We start from the raw sequence: 22,188 nt of genomic DNA, 5'->3' as shown, positions 1-22,188 counted from the left end.
CTTCCCAGCTCTTAATTGGTGGTAGAAGAGGAGGAAAAGAGAAAGTGATCATTATCTTGTGTTAAAACAGAGATAATTACTGCTATAGAATTTCAGCAGAAAACAAAGTGGCAATTAATTATTCATTGTCAGAAGTCCAGCACGGCTGGGCAGAGCTGGGGTTCACATGTCCTGTGAAGGGAAGGAGCCCTGTGCCCTGTCCCCCTGCAGGGATGGATCCCTTGGGAGGAGGCTACTTTGGGGCTGCTGCCCATGGGAGCTGAACTTGTTGCTCCATAAAAGCTGAGTGCCTGGTGGGATCCCTGCCTGGGCTCGTGGGCTGTGCCAGGGGCAGGTCAGCACATCTGGAGAGGGATCCTGGAGTGGCAGAGGCACCCGTCAGGCTGCAGGGGTGTCTGTGCTGCCTTCTGGCTCCATCTGCACCCTGTGCCATGTTCGCTGGGAAGGGGCAAGCAAAGTGTGAGATGTTTGCCACTGGGATTGGGCCAGTGGGCTGAGTGACAGTCCCCCAGTGCCCTCTCACATCTCCCTCTCACATCTGCTGAAGCCAGCAGATCTGGAGGATGTCCTGCAGGCAGGTGGGTGCTGCAGGGACCCTCGGTGAGGCAGGATGCTGCATGCAGGGATGCAGCTGCTTTCCTGTAGCCATGGCAACAGCTGGGATGTGGTGGTGACTGCAGCATCCCTGGACCGATGGGGCTGCAGGAGAGGTGTGGCTGCAAGGCCGGGCAGTGCAGTGGCCCCAACCACTGAGGGGAGCACGGTGGGGCTGTCCAGATGTGTCCAGCTGTGCTGCTGGATCCTTTCTGGTCATCATGCCCACACGCCTGGCAGTGCCCAGAGCTGGGGGTGGGCAAGGGACCAGGCAGCACAGCTCAGAGAGCAGAGGACAGGGAGTGCAGGTGAGTTCTGTCCCAGGAGCCGCGTCCTGGAGCAGCACTGTGGGATCCCTACGGAGCCAGGCTCCTGTGGGTAGTGCTGAACCTCGCCCTGTCCCCCATCCCTGCATTACAGATTTAATCAGGATGCAGGAGCTGATAAATGCTTGGACTGGGAGATGGAAAGTTCCACTGAGCCACCACTGCTTGTGTGCCTGGGGGAAGCTGGCAGTGGGGGAACCGAGCTGTTCGTGCAGCCTCCGTGCTTGAATTAATTTTGTGTTCTGCTTGCACTTGGGTTCCTTCTTTTGTCATGTCTTCCAAACTCACTTTTTCTTAAAAAAACCCCAAAACAACCATAAATTCCAAGTGAAGCTTTTGTTAAAAGCCAACCTGCCTTCTGCCCTACCTCCCCTGCATGTGTGCTGAATGGCTTGGATTGAATCGCTGTTTCCAGGGATATTTAACCTGGCTTCAGAACAGAATCAACAAACAGGTGAACACCCAGGAAGCCAAGAGGAGCCAGCAGCCCACAGTGAGTAGGGTGATGTGTTATTACCCATGAGCTGCCTGGCCAGGTTCCCTTGCAGCTCTCGGTGTGTTTGGAGGAGAGCTTGGCGTGCAGGCACGTGTGCATCCCAGTTCCAGCAGGCGTGGGAGCACCTGGATCTGGTGTGCTCTGCCCTGCACATGGAGTGCTCTGCCCAGCCAGGGACAGTGCAGCTGAAGGCAGGATTGATGTTCCCCCTGGCAGATTTTTCCATGTAGGAAATTCCCTGCTGCTCCAAGCCCATAAATCAGGATGGATGGCCTTTTAAGGGTGTGTGCTATCAGCCAGTTTCCCATCCTATTTCGATTTTGCAGATCCATGACCCATTCCCAGTGGAGGTGCAGACTTGCCTGCAGCCAGTGGAGCTAGAGCCAGTCCTGCTGCCTTTGCTCCTTTTCCCAGCCCATGGACGGTGGTCCTGGGTGCCACTGCTGCTGGGGGAGCCCTGCAGGGGAAGCTGGGCTGTCACTCTGGGGACAGGGCTGGCCCCATCCCCTTCTGCCACAAAGGAGGTGCTGCCAATCCTGCTGGAGCTTGGGGTTAAAGCAGAACCTTGTCCCCAGTTTCAGAGGGACGAAGTGTGCAAGCAGACCAGGCTTGATTTACTGCCTTATGTTTCTACTCCCACAGGAGCAGCAGAAGAAACGCATTCTTGGTAGTTTATCTGTAAAACGCCAAGAGCTGAGTGAACTGCTCCAAGGATGTTGAACTGGAGAGCTGGAACAAGCTGGAGGCTTGTGCCTGGTGCTGGAAGGTGGCAGGCTGTGTGCCATGCCCTGTGCCCATGGCTCTGTGGTTCTGGGAATGGCAGAGGAGGGATCTCTCGTGTGGGAGGCTCAGGAATGGTTTGGGGTGGTGCTGCCCGTCTGACCAGCTGCCTGGCACAGCAGCAAGGGCTGTAGGAATGAGGTCAGCTGAGATGTGGGGTGAACAGAACGTGCCCAGGAGGTTCTGTGCGGAGCCCCAGGTGTGGCTGTCAGGGCACATCCGTCTTCATTTCGTGACGTGCTTAGCAGCAGGCACAGAGGGACAGAGTGCTGACACAGGCAAACACACTCTGGCATGGCTGGGCACTGTTCCTGTGGAGGTGAAATTACTGACAGCAAACTCAGAGTAAATCCTTGCCTTTATTGTTCTTTTTAAAAAGCATTTCACGGCTCTTCTGTGTAATACCGGTTTGTTCGCTCAAAATTTAAGCAGAACAGTTTCACCCGCTGTTTAATTTTTGGATGCAGATACTGAAGGCCCTCACCTTCACGTTTGTGTGAAGGTGTCTGTGTGATGGTGCCACAGGTGATGCATCCCCTTCCCAGCCTGGAGTGTTGGCCCAGGAGGCTGGGAGCAAGCTCCAGGATCCTGGGGAGAAACCCGTGCTGTTCCAGCTCTCCTCAGGCAGTGTGTCCTGAAGTGGGAGATGCAGATTTTGGACAGAAACGCTTTGTTTCTAACATTGGCTGCAGCAAACAAGTCTGGAGAAGCATTAAATCCTGAGGCAATTAAATGTATCAGGAAAGTGGGATTTTTTTTCCCCCCCTTTTGTGAGATACTTTGCCAGCTGTTGTTTCTGGAAAAAAATCTCCATCTTTTTTATGAGAACTGTTTTTGGGTTTCATTGTGTTTGGGGCTGGTTTATACATTATGCATTAGCTCGGGAAGGCAAAACATTTATTTACCAGCCTGAATATTTAGAGGAAGAGTAAGTGGGAGTCAGTGAACAGCATAGCTTAGCCAGAGATGCAGAAGAACTTTGCTGGTGTTAGAAATGGCACAGTGAAGCTGTAGGGGAGAAGCCAGACAGTAAATGGACTTTGCTGTACCTGTGTGTGGGTGACCCCTCTGCCTGCAGAGCCTGGGTTTGTGCTGGGCTCCATGGCCAGTGCCCCAAGGACAAGGGAAGCCCCTCTGTGTGCTGGGTCCTGGGCACTGGCAGGGCTGGGAGCTTCTGTTGGTTGAGGAGGAGTGGGTTTGCTTGGTTGAGCTTTGCTGAACACTATTTCTGAGGGAGTTCTTTCGTAAGGCACTGTTCTGAGAAAGCAAGGTTCTTGATGCTGCTCTTTTCTCTTTGCTGAATGAAAGAATGTTGATTAGAGCTTGAGGTAAGCAGAGTGCCATTGTTTGGGAGCAGGAATCGTGCTGCTATGGAAGGAGGCTCAAAGGTAATTACATTGCTTGCTGACTGCACAACCTTGCCACCAAATGATGGTTTGTGGGAGCGGGGCTGTCTTGGGAACAAATGGAGTAAGTGGGTTGGAGCTTTGGAGAAAACAAACTGTGGGGAAAACACATCCCTGTAGTTCAGAACATCAGCTTCAGAACAAGTCAGGAGGAGACTTCTCTGGGAGTAGGTCCTTGGCTACGTCAGGGCTCAGCAGGGAATTTTAATGGGAATTCAAACGAAATGCCAAGAAACAAAGGGAGCTGTGAGACCTGGGAGCAGGGCTTCAGCACCATGGGGTTACACAGACAAGTCAGAAACCTTCCTGAGCATCACTGCTGTGGGAACCAGGAGTGACCTGTAGGAACCGGGGATGAACAGCACATCCTCTTCCCTGGAGGTGCTGCAGGGACACAGCAAACATTGCTGTGGCTCTGGGCAGAGCAGGTGACAGGACAGCTCCCATGGGCTGCCTGGCACACACAGAGTTTCCCAGAGTCTCCCCACAGTGCTTGCCAGTGGTACCTGTGGAGCTGCACTGTGCCTGGCTGAGAATGTGGGAGAGAAAGCAAAGTAAAACCCCTGGGCTTTGTGTCAGAGGGGAAAATAGAGAGTGTTCGGTTCTTGGAGGGGGACTGGAGTAAACCATGTCTGGAAGCACGTGGTCCAAAGCAGCCAGCCCCAAACCCAGAAGGGTTCGTTTGCCCCACAGCATGTCCTGAAATAGTCATGTTTGGATAGTGTTGTGGGGGTAACTAAGCTGGAACGTGTGTGTAACTGTTCAAGTTGTGAATGCCAAAAAAGGGAATCCGTGCTAAGCTCAAAAATAGGGACTCATCACTTCATTAAAAAAAATGTTACAATTGTAGTTTGGTTTTGTTGCATTATGCTATAGGCTTTTTTGGCAGGAGTTTCGTGGGAGATGAGGAAACAGCAACTTGATGCTTCCCTCAAGCTTTTTTGAGACTATTCTCTGTTTTGCCCAAGCGTACGTGACGGATTCCTAAAAAATCCATCTTGGGCTCCTGGGCCTCCTGCTGGAAACTGCTCTGGAGGGTAAATGGGACAAAGCAGGTCCTGGATGGCCCTGCTCCCCTGCTGGGGCTTGGCCTCTGCAAACCAGGGTGAGGGGTCTGTCCCCCCTGCCCAGCTGGACCTGGCATTCCAGGAGGCAGGAGAGGTTCTGGCAGGTTCTGGGCATCACTGGTGGGATCTGCAGCAAAGCCCTGGTGAGCTGGGCTGGTGCTGGGTGCCAGGCTGAGCTGGGCACTGCCAGGGTGGACACCAAACCCAGGTAGAGCCCCTCACATCCCTGGGCACACGGGGTTGTCCCTGGGCACACGGAATTGTTTGAAGCCCTTATGTAAGGGCGTGCCACAAGTGCCCTGCACGGGGAGGATGATTAAAAATGCAGAACCCTTTAACGGGGGGCTTTCTCAATTTCTTTGAGAGAAATAAAACCTTAAGAGCTGTCCCTTTGCTTGATTCTTAAATTAACCCAGAGTTTAATTTGTTGCATTTGTTTTAGTTCGTCAGCTGGGCAAGGGTGAGCTCAGGCAGCAGTACGTCAGAAAATTAAGAAAAAAACCCCAAAGCCTTACAACTGCGTTTATGCAGGAATAGCAAGGTTGGTGAAGAGGAGTGGCGGGGGGGGAGGAGATTTTTAAAGCCAGGAGGTTTGTTCTTTTGGTGGCTTTCAGGTTTGGGATACCCTTTTCTGCAAGATGAGGACTCGGGAAGGCTTTTTGACCATCCAGTTGTTGTTTTTCTGGTTTTGTTTTTTTTACCTTGCTTGTGATGAAAATGAGTTTGACCCTCTGGCTGTGTGAGGTGGCACTGAATGAAGGCTGCCTGGCCATCCTGCAGGGCAACTGGCACATGGCCCTGCTGCTGCCTGGGATTGGGGATGGAGATGGGGATGTGCCTTGGAGGGAGCCAGGACTGAGTGTCCCCTGTTCAGAAGCATTGCCTGGTCTGGGGGCTGGCCCTTGAGGGGCTCTGTGTGATGGGGAGGTCTCTTGGGGCTGGACTTTGGGGTCTATGTGATGGGGAGGTCTTATGGGACTGGATGGGGGAGCTGGGGCACACCTGGGGGGCTGCAACCATTTGCTCCTGGCTCTCCCCAGCTGTGGTGTTGGGGGCACAGTGCTGAGGATGCTGCTGTCCCAGAGCCACAGGCATATGGCAGTGGTAGGAGGGGTTTCCATGGAAACCTTTCAGCAGCATGACATCACCAGCACTGTCACATTTAAGCTTTTCAAGGCTTTTTGGATTTCAGGGATTACATAACTTCGGAGGGGTTAGGCTGGGGCTCGGATCTAATCAGTGTTCAGGGTCTTAGTTGAATTAAATTTTTAGAAGAGCTGAACACCCCAATCCAGAAGTGGCCAGCAGTGGCAGCAGGGGTTTCCTGGTCATCTTGGAGAGGCTCTGCAAGCCCTGGAACCTTGGGAAGGCAGAGCCCCCCTGGGCTGGGGCACAGCCCCTCACACCCACCTGTATAGCTGAGCCAAGGGCTTTTTGCTTGGAGCAAAAGAAACAGCTTCATCATGCTTCTAGGTATCTGTAACCATTTCCTAGTAGCTGTTTGTGTTCATCATTCTGCCCAAGAACTTCTCCTTTATGTGAGCTTGAGGAAAATGCTCTGTGGTTTTCTGTAGCTTGGTGTTTCTGTGGGACGTCCAAAAATTTGGGAAATTTGGAAGTAATGTAATAACATCTAGAAGGCAGTAAACCCTGCAGATAACACAGGGAGACCCCTGAAAGATGATGGATTTGTTTTTAACCACAGTACAGTGCTCCAGACTCAGCTCCTGACTCGGCATTCCCGATGGGAGCGATTCACAGCGGTGAACGGCGAGTCAGGTCTAGGATTGCCTGGAACAGGAGGGTTGCCTGGGCTGGAAAGGAATGACTGGTCTTGCTGAGGGGAGGTGCAGCATCAAAAGGGGGGCCAAGACTGAAATCAGGACTGAGTGCTGTGAGCTCCTCTCATGGTGTGTCTGTTCCAGCTGTGCCCAAAGCTCTTCAGCCTGCCAGGATCTCATCTCAGGTCAACTGTGCCTCTGAGCCGCAGCAGCCAGTGCCAGGCAGGGCTTGGAATGGAATCCAGACTGGAATCTTGGGCTGGGAAGGGACCTTCAAGCTCATCTCATTGCCCTGCCTGGGCAGGGACACCTCCCACTGTCCCAGGTTCCCCCCAGCCCCATCCAGCCTGGCCTTGGACCCATCCAGGGGCAGCCACAGCTTCCCTGGGCACCCTGTGCCAGAGCCTCAGCATCCTCACTGCAAAAAACTGGTTTGAATATCTGATGTGAACTGGCCCTCCTTCAACTTCAAGCCATGGCTCCTTAGCCCTGATTGAGGAATGAAGGGTTCTGTTGCAGCTTTTATGGAGTGGTACCTGAGGGAAGGCAGCTTTTAAGCATTGTTTATATCTATTTATTCGTTTGTTTGTTTTAGCAAAACACGTTTGTGTACGTCAAAAGATGTATCATCTGCCAGAGGAGTATCATACCTAGAGTATGATTCATAAACCAGATGGCATTTGTCTGCCTCTGGAGAGTTAATCTCCTAATCTGTTTGTTTTTTACCTGTAATTGTGTATGAAAGAAAACTGTTATTTTAAGGAAAAATTATCAAGCCCCCCTGTTTTTACTTAACTAATACCATTAGAGTCCACGTACAAAATTTTGTTTTACTGACAAGAAATTCCTGTGGCTGCCTCTTGTTGGGGGAGTTTTCTGTGCAGGCAGCAGGAAGGATGCAAAAGGTGATGGTCTGGGAAGATCAGGCTGCTTTTCTTAAGGAGTCAGAACAGTTGCAATTCAACAATTTCAGCCAAAAATAATTGCATGCACAGGGGTCTGCTTGGAAACAATTTAATAGAGAGGTTCACCCAGCTTTGGGGCTTGGGATTGGTCATTGTAAGGGTGGTATTTGTATTGCCTAATTAGTGCTTGGTTTGTAATTCTTTTTGTTCTTACTTAGAGTTAGGATTAAGAACACAGAGGAGACAAGTTTTTTTCCTGTTTAAATCTGGTTGTTTATTAAAATTTATTTAAAGTATAGAGAGTTTTGTAATATTTTTAGCTGCTAGTTAAAAGCAAGTAAAATGGGGTGAACTTAGTTACAAGGTTTATTAAAGTTAAACAGTTTAATAGAGGATTAACACTTACATTATTTGTACTTTCGATTTAATAATTGAACTTTGTAATTTGTAGTGCAGTACTAATTGTTTAACTAGAAACTACTAGAAATTATGAAGAAGGAAGGAGAACACAGAAAGGAAACAATAGTTAAAATTCTTTATCTTGTTTTATACTTACTATAATATTATAAAAACTTTAAATTTTAAATTCTTCACTTTGTGAAGTTATGCACTTCCATTTCCATTGCACACTTGTGATTTATTACTCAAGTAAGGTTCAGTAACCCTCTCGCTCTGCAGGCTGGTACCTTTGTGTGCTGAGAGAGCTTCACCTCCTAGAAAAAACACGACTTTTGCCTTCTGCTTGCAGCCCAGGGTCCCTTGTGCTCAGCCACGTGTTGAGAACCAGCTTGCAGATCATTATCTGATGGCAGCCAGCCACTAAACTTGCAGTGACCTGCCTGCTGATAGTGTTGTGTGCGCTGCCTTCTCTGACATCTCTTCATGGAGCACGTTGTGTTGTTTTTGGAATAAACATCAGGGCAAACAGTGAAAACTGCTAGCAGCTGCCAAGGATGGAGGTGAAACACAAACTCTGTGGCTGGTGTTGGAAACAGGATCTCGGGTCTGGCTGCCCTCTCTGGAAGGGGCAGGCTGATCGAGCAGTGCCAAAACAAAGCACACTTGACCTCTGCCATCCCTGGGTGCCAGCTCACAGGGCACTGAGTGCACAGTCTGCCTCTTCTGGGGTCTTGTCCCACAGAGAGGTGCTGCAGGTGGGTGCCTTGGTGTCTTTGTCAGCTATGGAGAGTTTCTGCAGTGGGCTGGACCAGAGGGTGACTTTATTTTGCTATCCCATCTCCAGCAGTCGCATCCAAACCGAGGGGTCTGCCAGGACCTGTCCCCCAGGGGTTAGTCTGATGTGCTTTTAAATGAATCTAAACCTTCTGGCTTAAATGAATCCAAGTCTTTTGGTCTCTGCAGTCCACTGAAATTCAACACCAACATAATGAGTGTTAGCATCTCTAAAATCCAGGGAGCTGGGGCGGCTTTTGTGTCACACAGGGCTCATCAGATGTAGGACTGGCAGCCAAAATCACTGAGCAGAGCAGGAATTTGGGAGCTTGTCGTGCCAGATCTGCCAGCAGCCAGCTGGGTGAGACTGGGAGAACCCTTTGGCACAATTTATTTTGTTCACCAGGAAAACGTGCAGGTTGGATCTCAGGTGGAACCTCCTGACCTTTTCCTGAGCAGTGAGGATGTTCACTGAGTGGTTTTCCCATCCTCATGGCCTGTTCTGGGTGGGAAAGGTCTGACCTGGGAGATGCAGTGAGCAGGAGAGGCTGGTTGTCAAACCCAAGGCAGGTTGGTGTTTCTGGCTCTGTGCTCCCCTGGCAGGTGAGGCTGGTCAGGTATTAAAGGTAAAACTGTAAATTGCACAGTGGGCAGGAGAGCACCAGGGAGAGTCCAGTGGGATTTGGGAGTGCTTTTGTATTCCTGGTGTTTCTCTGGCGTTTATCAACTGTTGATTTTTTTGCTGGGAGTGATGGGACCCTAGCAGAGAGTCTGGGGATTCCCTGCATGACCTGGTGCCAGGAGGATCATGGAAGGTCAGCTGGGGTAAAGCCTCCTTAGGAAGCATGAGGAGCCCTGGAATACTGCCTAAATGGCAATTTCAGGGTTAGGGAGCTTGGTTTGAAACACAGCTGGTGTTAGAGACCTTTCAGCCAGTCCTGCCTGCCTTTGTCCCTGATGAGGGAACAGCTAAAGCCTCACAGATCCCTTGCAAACCCTTCCACTTCCACTTTAAATGAACTCATTACATTCCAGCTTGGCAGCAGTAAGAGGAACAACGGGGAAGAGGGAAAAATCTCGGAGTTAAAAAGAGATCTCAAAAACACCTTAGGAAATGTTCCGGGCCAACCACAAACCCTCCCTGGGGATCCTATCCACATATTAGAGCTCCAGCTGTGTACATCAAACAGCTGGGAGAGGAGAGCTTGGCCTCTGCAGTGCTTGGCTGGAGAGCAGGGCTGTGCTGGAGTGCCAGAGAGCCTTGTTCTGGGCAGGAAAAGCTATCCCAAGCAGGGCTGACCTCTCAGGAGCCCGGAAACCTTTCAGGAAACTCATCGGAAAATGCATGAGGTGGGGATGGAATGCCTTCCCCAGGCACCCTCCCAGGCCCTGCTGCTTTACAGGTTCATTATTTCCCCGTGGCTGGAGCAGAGAGGTTCTGCTTGGCTGGTGGATGGAGCCCTGCAGTGGGCAAGGCACACAGAGTGTCCTGTTTGATGGCTGTGGGTCAGCCTGTGCTTGGGGAGCAGTGTTTGCTGGGTGGGATCCAGGGCTCTGTCCCTGCCACCTGCAGGCACCTGCACAGCAGCCAGGGAGCAGGCAGGTGTGCAAAGGGAGGAGGGAAAACGGCTGGCAGAGGTGAGTCCTTGCACCTGGATGTTCCTGCTCTGCTGTAGATAGCATTGTATCAGGGAGCTTCCTTCCCTCTGCTCAGTACAGCTGGCTCTGGAGTGTCCCCTCTGTGTCCCTGCTCACACCCTGAACTGGCTCTGGAGTGTCCCCTCTGTGTCCCTGCTCAGTGCAGCTGGCTCTGGAGTGTCCCCTCTGTGTCCCTGCTCAGTGCAGCTGGCTCTGGAGTGTCCCCTCTGTGTCCCTGCTCAGTGCAGCTGGCTCTGGAGTGTCCCCTCTGTGTCCCTGCTCAGTGCAGCTGGCTCTGGAGTGTCCCCTCTGTGTCCCTGCTCAGTGCAGCTGGCTCTGGAGTGTCCCCTCTGTGTCCCTGCTCAGTGCAGCTGGCTCTGGAGTGTCTCCTCTGTGTCCCTGCTCAGTACAGCTGGCTCTGGAGTGTCCCCTCTGTGTCCCTGCTCACACCCTGAGCTGGCTCTGGAGTGTCCCCTCTGTGTCCCTGAGTGGACACAAGTTTCCAGAGTGGATGGTAGGAGTCAGCACTGACCTCCCAGGTGCTGGATGGCCCCAGGTTTAACGAACAGCCCTGGTGTAAGCTGTGCTTTGGGATGGGATTGCTCAGCAGAGCAGAGGGTGGAGGTATTTCTAAGTGCTTCTCATTTGCTGCCTGGTAGATGTGGGCTCTTGCAGAGTAATGAAGTTGGAAGTGTATCCTCTGGAATTGATTGAAGGACTAGTTTGCTGTTGTAAGGTATAATCCCACTTTAAAGGCTCTCTCATCTGAAAACATAATCTTATTTTAAGACTCTGGATATTACCAAGGCAATGCTTCCATTCAGGGAGGAAGGGGAGGAAAAGAATCTAATTGGGATAAAAAAGAAAATGAAAAAAGAGCCCAGTAGTACCTTCATAAAACAGATGGTCCTTTCTCCAGCCACATGTGAGAGTCCTGCCTGAGTGGGGATTTAGATGTAATTACAGCTGCCCTTGGAGCTCCCTCTCATTTGAGTGGAAGAGCAAATTCTCGGGGATCCACTGAAATCAAACCCGTTTCTGTGTCCAGCTTTCTGTGCCCATGTGAGGGAGGTGAGGGGTTCCCTCCTTCCTCTCTGCTTCTCCTCTCTCCCAGCAGGCAGCAGTGAATGCTTTTTCCACGTCAGAATAGGAAGTGTATGAAAGTTTGCACCTGTAAAAGACAGGAAGAGTTTTAACCATCACAGAGAGGAGCTGTTCTTTCACTTCTTCTGCATTCGGATTGTTCCTTTGAGGTCAAGTGGCTGTGGTAGGAGGCTGTGGGTGGGGTGTGACAGGAGCTGCCCTAGAAGATGTCCCAGCCAGCCCTGTCACCTGCCTGGGGCTGTGGCCTCAGGAGCGTCACTGCTCTGCAGCCCTGCAGTGAGCAGGGGATGCTGCACTGCCACCAGGAGCTGGGGCTCTCCAGTGGGCTCTGCTGAGAGCACCCAGGGGCCTGCAGGGAGGAGGGCTGGCTGTAGGGATGGTCTGGGGCTCTCCAGTGGGCTCTGCTGAGATCACCCAGGGGCCTGCAGGGAGGAGAAGTGGCTGTAGGGATGGTCTGGGGCTCTCCAGTGGGCTCTGCTGAGATCACCCAGGGGCCTGCAGGGAGGAGAAGTGGCTGTAGGGATGGTCTGGGGCTCTCCAGTGGGCTCTACTGAGAGCACCCAGGGGCCTGCAGGGAGGAGGGCTGGCTGTAGGGATGGTCTGGGGCTGAGCAGTGGGCTCTGCTGAGAGCACCCAGGGGCCTGCAGGATGGAGGGGTGGCTGTAGGGCTGGTCTGGGGCTGGGCAGTGGGCTCTGCTGAGATCACCCAGGGGCCTGCAGGGAGGAGGGCTGGCTGTAGGGCTGGTCTGGGGCTCGGCAGTAGCGCATCGCTCCTCGGGTACGGGTAGCGCCATTCTGTTCTGAAATGGTAATGAAGGGCACATTTGCTTATTAGTAATGAATGTCAAGCCATTCACTATCATGAAAATATCCTATTTCCACTACTTTGATAAATAGCTGCTGAGGCTCATGAATTTTTAACAGTAGTCCTATATTTAGGGGCTTTCAGTTCCTGGGTGAGATGAAAGGGAGACGGAGCTCTGGAAGCGCCTTGTCTTCTGCAAGCACTGCCACCTATTTAAAGCCAGTGTTGTCTTTCTGATGTATGAATAGTATGTTGACATTGATTGATGTGATTTTTATGCTGGAGATTGGGCTCTAAGCCTGCCTGTCACCATGAAGCAAAATGCATAACTGCAGAGGGACCTGTGCTTCATCTGCATGTGCGGCGTGTTCGCTTTCCTCCACACTCAGAGAACAAACTGGAGCCAGCTAGGGGGAAAACAGGAAGGCAAAACTGAAATCTGTCAGTGGGACCCCAGAGGAAAGGCAGCTCTGCTGTGTGGCACAGGACAGCAGAGCCTGGGGATGGGTTTTCCAAAGATCTGGACCCTGATGGTGCTTGTTCTTGTCTGGAAAGCAATTGGTTTGGTTGGACAGGGCTGTGCTGGTTCCCATCCATGGAGGATCTTGGTTGCTGCATCCTCTACTTTCCACAGCCATCCCCAGTTCCCAGCTGACTCTTCCCGGCAGAGTGGTGTGCAGCTGGCCTGACTCTTTTTCGAAATAATGTGATTCACCCCATTTCTGGGGACAGCCTATCTCTCAATCCTCTTGGAGGTGGTCATTGCCAAGTGCGTGATGAATGCATGTAGCACTGAGAAAATTGGGGAAATCTCAGCCTGGAGTGAGGGAATTGCTGGTGGCAGGGCTGAGAAACCTCCCAGTTGAGCCTGGACAGAATGGAACTTCAGAGTGCAGTAGCTGAAAAATTGGGTTCAATAGTGCCCAGCCCATGAACTGGTAACCCTGGGGAGCTGTCAGGGGTGCAGGTGCTGTGAGCTGAGGGATGCTTAGAGGAGCAGAGTGGTGCCCAGGAATCCCCATGAACTGAAAAAGGGGCTCGAGGAGATGTGGTGCTGCTCAAGAGGGCACAAGGAAGTGCTCTGTGCTGTGGTTTCTAGCCAGGCAGAGAGCTGACTGCAGCTGGAGCTGACCCCAAGCCAGGCTGAAGGCGGAGATGTTGGGATGCCTTGGGAAAGGCTGGCTGTCATCCTGAGAGCCCTGCTACTTTGTCACCTGAAAATCCCTCCTGTGCTAATGTTTGCACCCCCAAGTATTCCCTTCTAATGTACTTTCATTGCTCTATCAAAGTAAAGGATTGCTCTAATTTCCCTTTTATAGATGCTGAAGGTAGGTGTAGCATTTTAACCTTGCAGTCTTGGAATGGAAATTTTCCCTGTCGGTTTTGTATGCAAAGAGAAAAATGATGGATGTCTGAAGTATGGAGCTCTCTCTGGTTTGTTAAATATAATTTACATGAGATTTAAATGCCTGAGCACTTTAAGCACCTTGTGTTGGGATGGAAATGGGAAAAGTAAGGAAAGGATTTCTTTGCTTCTGTTGTGGCTGAGAGGGGAAGGGACCAGATCCTCTGTGTGTTGTGTCAAGCTTAAATGGAAAGTCCTGCCATGCTCTGGGGTGCTGTCCTGTGCTGCCCAGGGTGTCAGGACAGGGGCTCCCTGTCATGGTAGGGCTGCCCTGCCTTTCCAACCAGCTCTCAGCCTCTAGAGGAGGCAGCCCGTGTGTCCTCATTATCCAGAATTAATCTCCAAATGATGGTAAACACTGATTATATCAAAATAAGAAAATAGTTAATGGGATGCCTAATGTAAAATAACAAAGAGATTGTAATAGCTTTAAGCACTTATACGTTCAGGGGAGCTTAGGGCGTATTAGAGCTGCTGTGCAGATGAGCCTGGGCAGTGGCAGTGCTGGGATTCATTTGCAGGCAGTAAATCCCTGCCCTGCTGGCCCGTGGGAGCAGAGCCCAGGGCAGGCTCCGGGCTGGGAGCACAGCCTGCTTTGGCAGGAGGGCAGTGCTGGGCTGGGGGCTGAGCTCTCACCTCCCAGCGCTTTTCCAGGGCTCTGTGACTCCAGGGTCTGTGTGCCCCCACACCCTGCTCTGGCCCGAGGTGCTGTCCCTGTGCCACGTTCCAGGTGCTCACAGGGGCACTGCCCTGGCTTTGGCTGGCCCACGTTGAACTTGCCTCTATTCTTGGGCCACCTGTTTAAGCCACAACTTTAAACAGGTGTTTTGGCAAAATGCAAAAGTTTGATTCTTTGCAGTAGTGGGGCTAAGACTGAAGCAGACAGGGGAATTTGCTCTCCTCCTTTGAACTCATGGCATCCAGTGCTTGAGATGCTGAGAGATTAAAATGTCCCTCCCTTTTCTCCCCAAGAAAAGAGGTGACAGGAGCATCTCCTTTCCAGGTGGCTTTACAGAAGCACTTCTGGTAAAGTTGCCTTTTTTGGTTAGTCTGACTGTGGATATGAACACAATATAAATATTTGTTCCCCAAAATAAAGCTAGTGAAAGAGGGACTGTATTCTGTTCCAAATCAGAAGAAGTCTGGGAACTCCAGAAGAGCTGTAATTAAGCCAGTAAATTATTAGGAATTTCTGGCAGTTGGTGTGAGGACAGGAGCCAGCCAGGGATTTGTTCTCTTCTTGCTGCGGTTTTGCTGAGAACCTTCCTTGTGCCAGCTATTTCTGACCCGAGTGTGTGCCTGATAATGGATCACTTTGCAGAAGCATTGCATTTGTCAGGGGAAACATCTTGATCCAGCACCAGCTGTGCTTGTGTCTGTAAGAGCTGTACCCTGGAAGTTCTGCTGGGAGCTGCCTGTGCTGCTCAGGGAGCATCGCTGCTGTGCTGGGGACGGGGGCACAGCAGAGCAGATCCTGCTGCACAGTCCCACAAAGGTTTGGGTTGGAAGGGGAGACCTTAAAGTCCGTCCAGTGCCACCCCCTCCCATGGCAGGGACACCTTGCGGTATCCCAGGCTGATCCAAACTCTGTTTGACCTGGCCTTGGACACTCCCTGGGATGGGCAGCCACAGCTTCTCGGGGTACCCTGTGCCTGGCCACCCTCACAGGGAAGAATTTCTTCCCTGTATCCAATCCACCCCTGCCCTCTGTCAGTTTAAGCATACATCTATATAATTTACGCAGCTTAACTATAGCATGGTGAAGTGAAACTCGGGAATATAAAAGATCAAAGATCCTGGGAAGCAATTGCCAGAGTCATGCTGTGACAGAAATTAGTTCTTGTACTGAACAAAAGAAAGTATAACCTTCTCTTTAAAGGTCACTTGCCGCTGTTATTTGACTTAAACTCTCTCTGAACCATATGCTGTTGCATATTATTTATTATTTCTGATTTCTCCCCCATTTATGTTGAGATATATTTGCTTGTTGTCCTTGGATCTCGATGTGCCTCTGATCTTGCAAGCGACTCATTTGCACTGAAGCCAAGACAGAACCTTTCTGACTTCACGAGGGCCCTGCTTATGTTCAGGGCTTTGTTCCTTCAAGGCTTTGCTTCCTGCAGGGGAGGGAAGCGTCGGGAGTGTGTGTGCAGCTGAGAGGGAGCCTGGGGGCACAGTGGCACCCAGCACACAGCCAGCAGAGTGGGAAAGGGGGAGCACACGGTGTGGGGTGTGCAGGGCTGGGCACTTCGCCTCCTCTCTCAAAGGACATGCCTTGTGCAATTCCGGCGTGTTCCGAACATCTGAAATTGCGGAGAGCTGGCGCTCGGGGTGTGTGCAGTGACAACAGCTCAGCTGCTGGGGCTGCCCACGGAGGTGTTGTAGGTGTGTGCGTGTTTACAGCCAGGTGAAACACCCGAGCTGCTCTTCCTGGAACTGGTGCTGGCAGATCCAAGGGGGGATTCCCGGGAGCTGCAGTGCTGCTGCTCCGTGGGTGGAGGGCCCTGGGAGATGCTCTGCTTTCAGGCTGTGATTTGTCTGAGTGCCAGGGAGTAGTGTTTGTTCTCACTTCCCATGCAAATGAGCTGCCAGCGCTGAATTCCCCGTGGTGCACAGGGTTCAATTCGCCACCTCCTACTCCTCCATCTCCTCCCTCCCTTTTTTCCGCCAGCCCATGGATAACTCACTCAACAGAAAGGCAGTCCTGTCCCGTTCTGTTCACAGCAGCCTGCTCTGCCTGCATCATCCCACCCAGAACAGGTGAGCAGGTACCTGGCCAGGCTCTGCAGCCTCAGCAGGGCTGCTCCCTGTGCTCTGCCTCTGCTCCCACCTCTGTTGGGTGGCTGCTGTCTGTCCTCCAGGGGCCAGGAAAAGCCACTGTGAGGTGTGGGATGGTGCCCCTGGTGTGCTGCGTGATTCACCGTGGAGTTTGTGCCCCGTGCTGGTCCAGCTGCTGGTTTGCAGCAGTTCAGTGGAGACACGAGTGAAACATTAGCAGAACGTTTTATTATTGATGTATCACCATAGTTTGGCTCTCTTTGCATTTTAGCTCATGCCTCTGTGGTGCAAACACCATTTTCACTTGGCAGACAGGAAAACATTAATACATATTAAATAAAAGGTACTTGCCCTCCCTTCACAGAGAATTTGAGTGATCTCATTGATTTTAAAGGCAGCTAAAGATGTTCCCAGTCCCCTGCTGTGCTGTGTGATTTGAGATCCTTCCCCCTGGGTTTCGTGGAAGGCTGTGTGTGCCCGAGGTCTGCAGGCAGTGGGAGCTGTGAGGCTGCACAGATCCAGCAGGGATCCAGCAGGTCCTGAGCCCTCTCTCCTCCTGCACTTGCAGGTTCACCCTGGTGTGTCCCTGCTCCCTGAGAGGGACAGACAGCAGGGAGGCAGAGCTGGTGCTGTCCAGGTGATTCTGGAGGGCAGGGAATTGGGTGGAACACTCTGCAGGCAGGTGCTGAAAGTGATGTTGCTGCTTACCCTAAACCCGGCAGCAGTCTCAAGCTTGAGTTGACCACAGTGATTCTGAGTGATGAGAATTCATCCTGGCTCATTGTATTATGACTGAAATAATTTTCTCGTGGTGGGTGTAGATCCAGACATTTCCCCTGAATCTGGCCATGCCCTTTGATGGTGTCTTCAGAAGCTGTGGGCTCCCTGTCCTGCACAGCAGCCACTGCCTGTCAGAACACCTGGAGTCAAGTGCCAAGGAGCACAGCTTCTCACACCTAGTGCTCCTCTGCTCCTGTAATATTTAGCTCCCTTTCCAAAGCCTTTCCATACCTTGCCAAATGGCCATTAACTCCAGTTACTTGTAAATGGGAATAATCCTAATATTCATTTATTTTTTTACAAGTTGCCCCAGTGCAAGGTAGAGCTGCACCCCTGGAAGGAGGGTTGTGGTGAGCTGCAGACTCCAGCCCTGGGTTTTCTGGGGATGTGACCCTCAGGAGCTGAAAACTGAGGCTGAGTTGAGGGTATCCAAGGGCTGGAACCCCCGGGAATGTGTTGGGTGCTGGGCTACTCCTGGAATTGTGCCGAATGCCCAGGCAGGAGGTGACTGGGGAGGTGCTGAGCTGTGTGAAGATCCTGCCCTTCTGCTGCTCTGCAGGACCAGAGCGGATTATCAGGCAGAAGTTTTTTATTCTTTGAGTTTAGGTTCATTGGCAGGGTGGCTGTGGTTTTTTTCTGTGCAATCAAAACAAACCTGGGAAAATGTGCACCTATTTTCTGTACAAAGGCTGGGGACTCTATTAGCAAAATAACAAACTGTCTGAGCTTTTATAACCCATTAAATAGGGCAGCTGTTGTTGGAGTGGTGTTCCAGCAGCACCCTTTATTTCTTCTTAGAAAGGAGCTCCTGTGTTTTGCAAAGCACTCCTCTTATCTGTACTCATCTGCACCTGATGCAGCTAATAAAAATGCAGCAGATTTTCAGATTTGCATACATTAGTTTATAATTGCATGCTTCCAAGTGTAACCCACTGAAGGTGTTTGTGTTGGGGCGATGCTGTGGAGGATGTGCTGATGGACAGCTTGGATTTTCCCTGGAAAGGAGGTGCTTTTCCTGCTGCTGTGGGATGGGAGCCTGAACCTGAGGGAGCTCTGGGCATTTCTGCTGCATGCAGGAGGCAGGGCCAGGATTCCCAGCCACTGACACTAGAGACAGCTTATGCTATTTTTGTGCTGTTTTTTCCCTGTTTGCCTTTACCTTAGGTGCACTTCGGGCTCCTTGAACCTCCCAGAGGCTCTTGATAAAGGGATTGTTTTTTTATCATCTGTCTGTAATGAATGTGAAATCTCAGAGGCAGCTGCAGGAGGAGGGGAGGCACACACACATTTTATTAGCAAAGCATTTTGCATATTGCTGCAGGCAGACCTCCCCGAATGGGAAATGGTCAGGAACTCTTCCTAAAGCTGTGAGGGAAGCATCAGCATTGCACATAATGATGTTTTGCTGAGGAAGGATGAATCCTTCCCACCTGATTTCCCTTCCTTGTCTCCCAGCTTCCTTAGTGTTTGGTGTTGCTGGTTGGGGATTTTTCTCACTTCTGCCCTTGTGCTGGTGCCTCTCTTGCTGCTTCCTTAGGCTGCACACCTGAGGGTGTTCCTGGCAGCCTTTGGCAGCTCTGGCACAGCTGGGCTGGGAGGGGAAGGCAGCCTGGCTCTGCCTCGGAAGGAAGTAGTCATAGCTCCTGGAAATAGTCACAGCTGCTGGCAGGTGAGTCCCGGCTGGTGATAAAAAGTCACAGGCATCTCTGGTGCTCATAAAGGAGAAGGGTATTGCTGTGTTTCCTCCATTATGGGTATTTTCAAGATGCTGTCTGTACTGCTCCAGTAGTCCCTGCTAGTTTGTTAGGACTCATTATAGAATTTACCAATCCATAGGAATACAATTAACAGTAATAAACTGAGCCTTTGGGCAATGTATGTAAAAAAGAATGTTTTCCTCCTCAGGTGCAGTGCCTGTGTAGAGCTGTTGCTTGCATGAGGAACAAAATTAAAATGCAGCTGCATTTTGCTCAGTTATTGCTTCAGAGGCAGCAAAACTGGGAGAGTGAACTGGATTGTTTTTCCATTTAATCTTCTGTGCAATTGCTAATTAAGTTCCTATTGCTGGAGCTTTGGTAATGCTAAAGATGTGAAAGGCAGTTTGGTTTTTCCCCAGCTGATGGCTGGATGTGAAGAACTGACCATTAGCAGAAAGCTGCTGTTCCGAAATCTGGAATTACTGAGAAGCACTTGAATGCTAGAGCATCATCTTCACACTGGCTTTTTGGTCTATAACCCAAAGCCATTCCTGCAGCCTAATTGGCAGGCTGTCCTTAAGAGCTTTATAACCCAATTAGCATCCAGAGCTGTAATAAAGCATTTGAGCAAATGGAGGGAATTTGTCTTTCAGTGACTTGAGACAGTGCTGCAGAGGCTGTGAAGTGCCTGGTGTGCTCCTCTCGATGCTTCTGTGCATGGCTGGGCAGTGGGAAGAGAGCTGCCAGCCCTTCCAGGTGATGTTCACCTGCTCTGGAATGCTCTGCTCCCTCCAGCAGGGAGCTGTGCTGGGCTCAGGGGGGATGTCTGTCCCCCCTTGGGCATCTGTGGGTCACAGGGTGGTGCTGGCCCAGGAGAACACAGCACAGTGAACCTTTGGGGCAGGGTGGTTCCCAAGGACAAGGTGAGCTGAGACCCAGGGAGGGAGGCAGAGCCTCTGGCAGGGCTGGGCTGGGTGTGAGGAGCTGATTAAACATCTGAGCTTTCTCTCCCCCTCCCCACTTTTTGCAGCTCTCCATGAGTTCCCCAATGACATCTTCACCAACGAGGACAGGAGACATGGAGCTGTGGTCCTGCACGTCCTCTGTGTAAGTGTTGTGGCTTTGCTTTTTTCTCCTGCTGCCATGGAAGAGCCTGGTGTGCTCCAGAGCTCTGACTGAAGTTTTCTCTTGGGTGCCTTCTCATCTCCTGTATGGACTGTCAGGTCAGGGATGTGATAGCTTTTTGTTCTTGGCATCCTCTGATGAAAAGGAGTCAATAATGGAAGGATGGTTTAAACTGCTTCCTGTTTTCTTTCCTTCTGGAGACACCATTAGCAGGTCAGGCCACAGAAAGGAGCAATTCGTCTCTGAAAATGGGAGTTGGGCATCTTTAAGATGAAAACTAAATGTCAGAGAGCTAAAAGATAAAAGAGTTCTGCTAGAAGTAACTCTGGAACGCTCTGAAGTGTGTGGGGTAGAAATATCCGTGGGATTACATGGGTTGGAAAGTTTGCTTTACCAACTCCATGGATTACATTAGAGACATTCTTAAACAACCAAGAAAATACCTGCTCCTAATGAATGTTTAGAAGCTTTTAACAATTTTTGGTTGGCTTAAATGAGCAGTCACCATTAGCCGTGAGAAGCGATTCATGATTTCTTTTTGAGCATAAATTAGACTGCATTGTGTATTTTAATGTGAGCCCTCTGTGCTAGGACTTTATTTTGGCTAAATAGCTGCAGAAATTTGTTGAGTAACGTTGCTATTGACCATGCCTGGCAAGTTCAAGAATCCCAAGTTTCCATGGGAACGTTGAGCTTTGAAATGTTTTGGAAACTGAGCACTGGACCCGAACTGGATGTTTTATCACCAACAAGGATACTCCTAAAAATCAATGTATGAATTCGGTTCTGAATGTGCCTTTAACGTGTCAAAAGGAAGTCTGGAGGACTGAAGTGACTACTTCAGAATAAAAAGAAAAATCTGTTTTTAATGAGAAGTAGGAAAGCATCCACTGTCCCATGTGCTCAGTTTCTTCCCTGCTAGCAAACACAAGGCAGCTGCCTTTGTCCGTGGCTCCCCGCTCCTCTCTCGAGCAGTTTTGTGCACTTGGGGGAAGATTTGCTGACCACTCTTTGTCTCGTGGTCTCTGGGGTGCAGGGCCTGGCTGGATTCAGCCTCTGCTCCTGGGATAAGGACCCTCAGGAAACAGGGAACTGGCAGCGTTTAGCAGGGTAATGAACCTCCAGTTCTGTTTTTTTATCTCCCAGAAACAGTTACCAAACCTGTGATGAAATCAGAGCAGAGGCAGAAATGCACTTTTTTGGGGGGAAAAGAGGATACAGACACAGAGTTTCATTGTCTTCATTGAGGTTTCTTGATGGGTTTGAGGAAGCAATAGGGGCTCTGTAATGGTAGGGAGAACAATGCAGTGATGATGAGAGGTCATCACCATGCTTCTCATGCTGGTGACCGCCCCTTAAACAGTTTCTATTCATCTCAGTAAAAATGTTGTTCTCTCCTCCACCCCTTTGCCCATACTTCCATGTTTATTTCTGAGAGATGTGAAGACAAAGCTGGTTTACCAGAAGGGGAAGGAAGGGCACAAGGAAGGAGTGCAGGAGGATACCCAGGGCATCTTCTCCCTAGTGCATAATAAAAAGGGCAAAAAGACCCCAGCAAATCTTCGCAGTGGGGCTGTGTGAGTTACTGAACACGATCTGATGCTTCACAAAGATCAAAGTTAATCCCAAAGCACTTTAAAAATCTAGGAAAAACTGGGCATGTCAGCAATAGTTTTAAGTCTGAACTGAAAATACTTTGGTTTGAAGGGAAAGTGGGCCACTGAGGGCATATTACAGGTTGGAGTCATGGTGTTTAATTTCTCTGATACTTTTTTTGGAGCTCAGCAGCTGACTGCTTCACTGCCATCCATTATTTCCATGTCCCCTCTGAGAAGAGGTTGAGCTGCTGAGTAACTCTCCATTAAATCACTGCTTTGGGATGTTTCGAGGGACCAAGGTCTGGATTTTAAGTCTGGTGCTGTTCCAGCAGCCCGGAAGCTCCCCAACACCTAAGGGCTTCTTTTTGCTGTCTTAACATTTTGTTTGTGGAATCACAGGCTGGGTTGGGTTGGAAGGAGCCTTACACATTATCCTCTGCTCCTCTGCTATGGGCTGGGACGCCTTCCACTATCCCAGGTTACTCCAGGCTTTGTCCAAACTGCCCTTGGGCCCTTCCAGGCATCCAGAGGCAGCCACAGCTTCTCTGGGCACTCTGTCAGCCAGGGGGATGAGACTGTTCCCCCTTGTCCTGTCACTCTGAGTCCTTGTCAAGGCCCTCTCCAGCTCTCCTGCAGTCTCTTGGGATACTGTGGGCTCAGCCATCCCTCCTGCTCTGGCTGCAGGAGCAGTGTCAGTGCTCAGCCATCCCTCCTGGCTGTAGGAGCAGTG

At 50.8% G+C, this 22,188-nt stretch overlaps 1 protein-coding gene across 3 annotated transcripts in view; it reads left to right on the top strand.

Annotated features, from left to right (window-relative positions):
* The window catches only part of SLC24A3 (solute carrier family 24 member 3), a 90,592-nt gene that overhangs the window by 21,932 nt on the left and 46,472 nt on the right, over positions 1-22,188 (top strand). For all 3 annotated transcript variants that reach the window (XM_033056698.1, XM_033056697.1, XM_033056696.1), the window contains exon 3: positions 19,766-19,842. Coding sequence is in view for 2 of the 3 variants with exons in the window: in XM_033056697.1 (XP_032912588.1) it covers positions 19,766-19,842 (77 nt within the window). In the remaining variant the exon portion in view is untranslated. The remainder of the gene's footprint in view (positions 1-19,765; positions 19,843-22,188) is intronic.

The sequence above is a fragment of the Catharus ustulatus genome, chromosome 3, assembly GCF_009819885.2.
Source record: "Catharus ustulatus isolate bCatUst1 chromosome 3, bCatUst1.pri.v2, whole genome shotgun sequence".
NCBI lineage: Eukaryota > Metazoa > Chordata > Aves > Passeriformes > Turdidae > Catharus > Catharus ustulatus.
The sequence above is the reverse complement of the archived record's forward strand: the minus strand, read 5'-3'. Positions and strand labels throughout refer to the sequence as shown.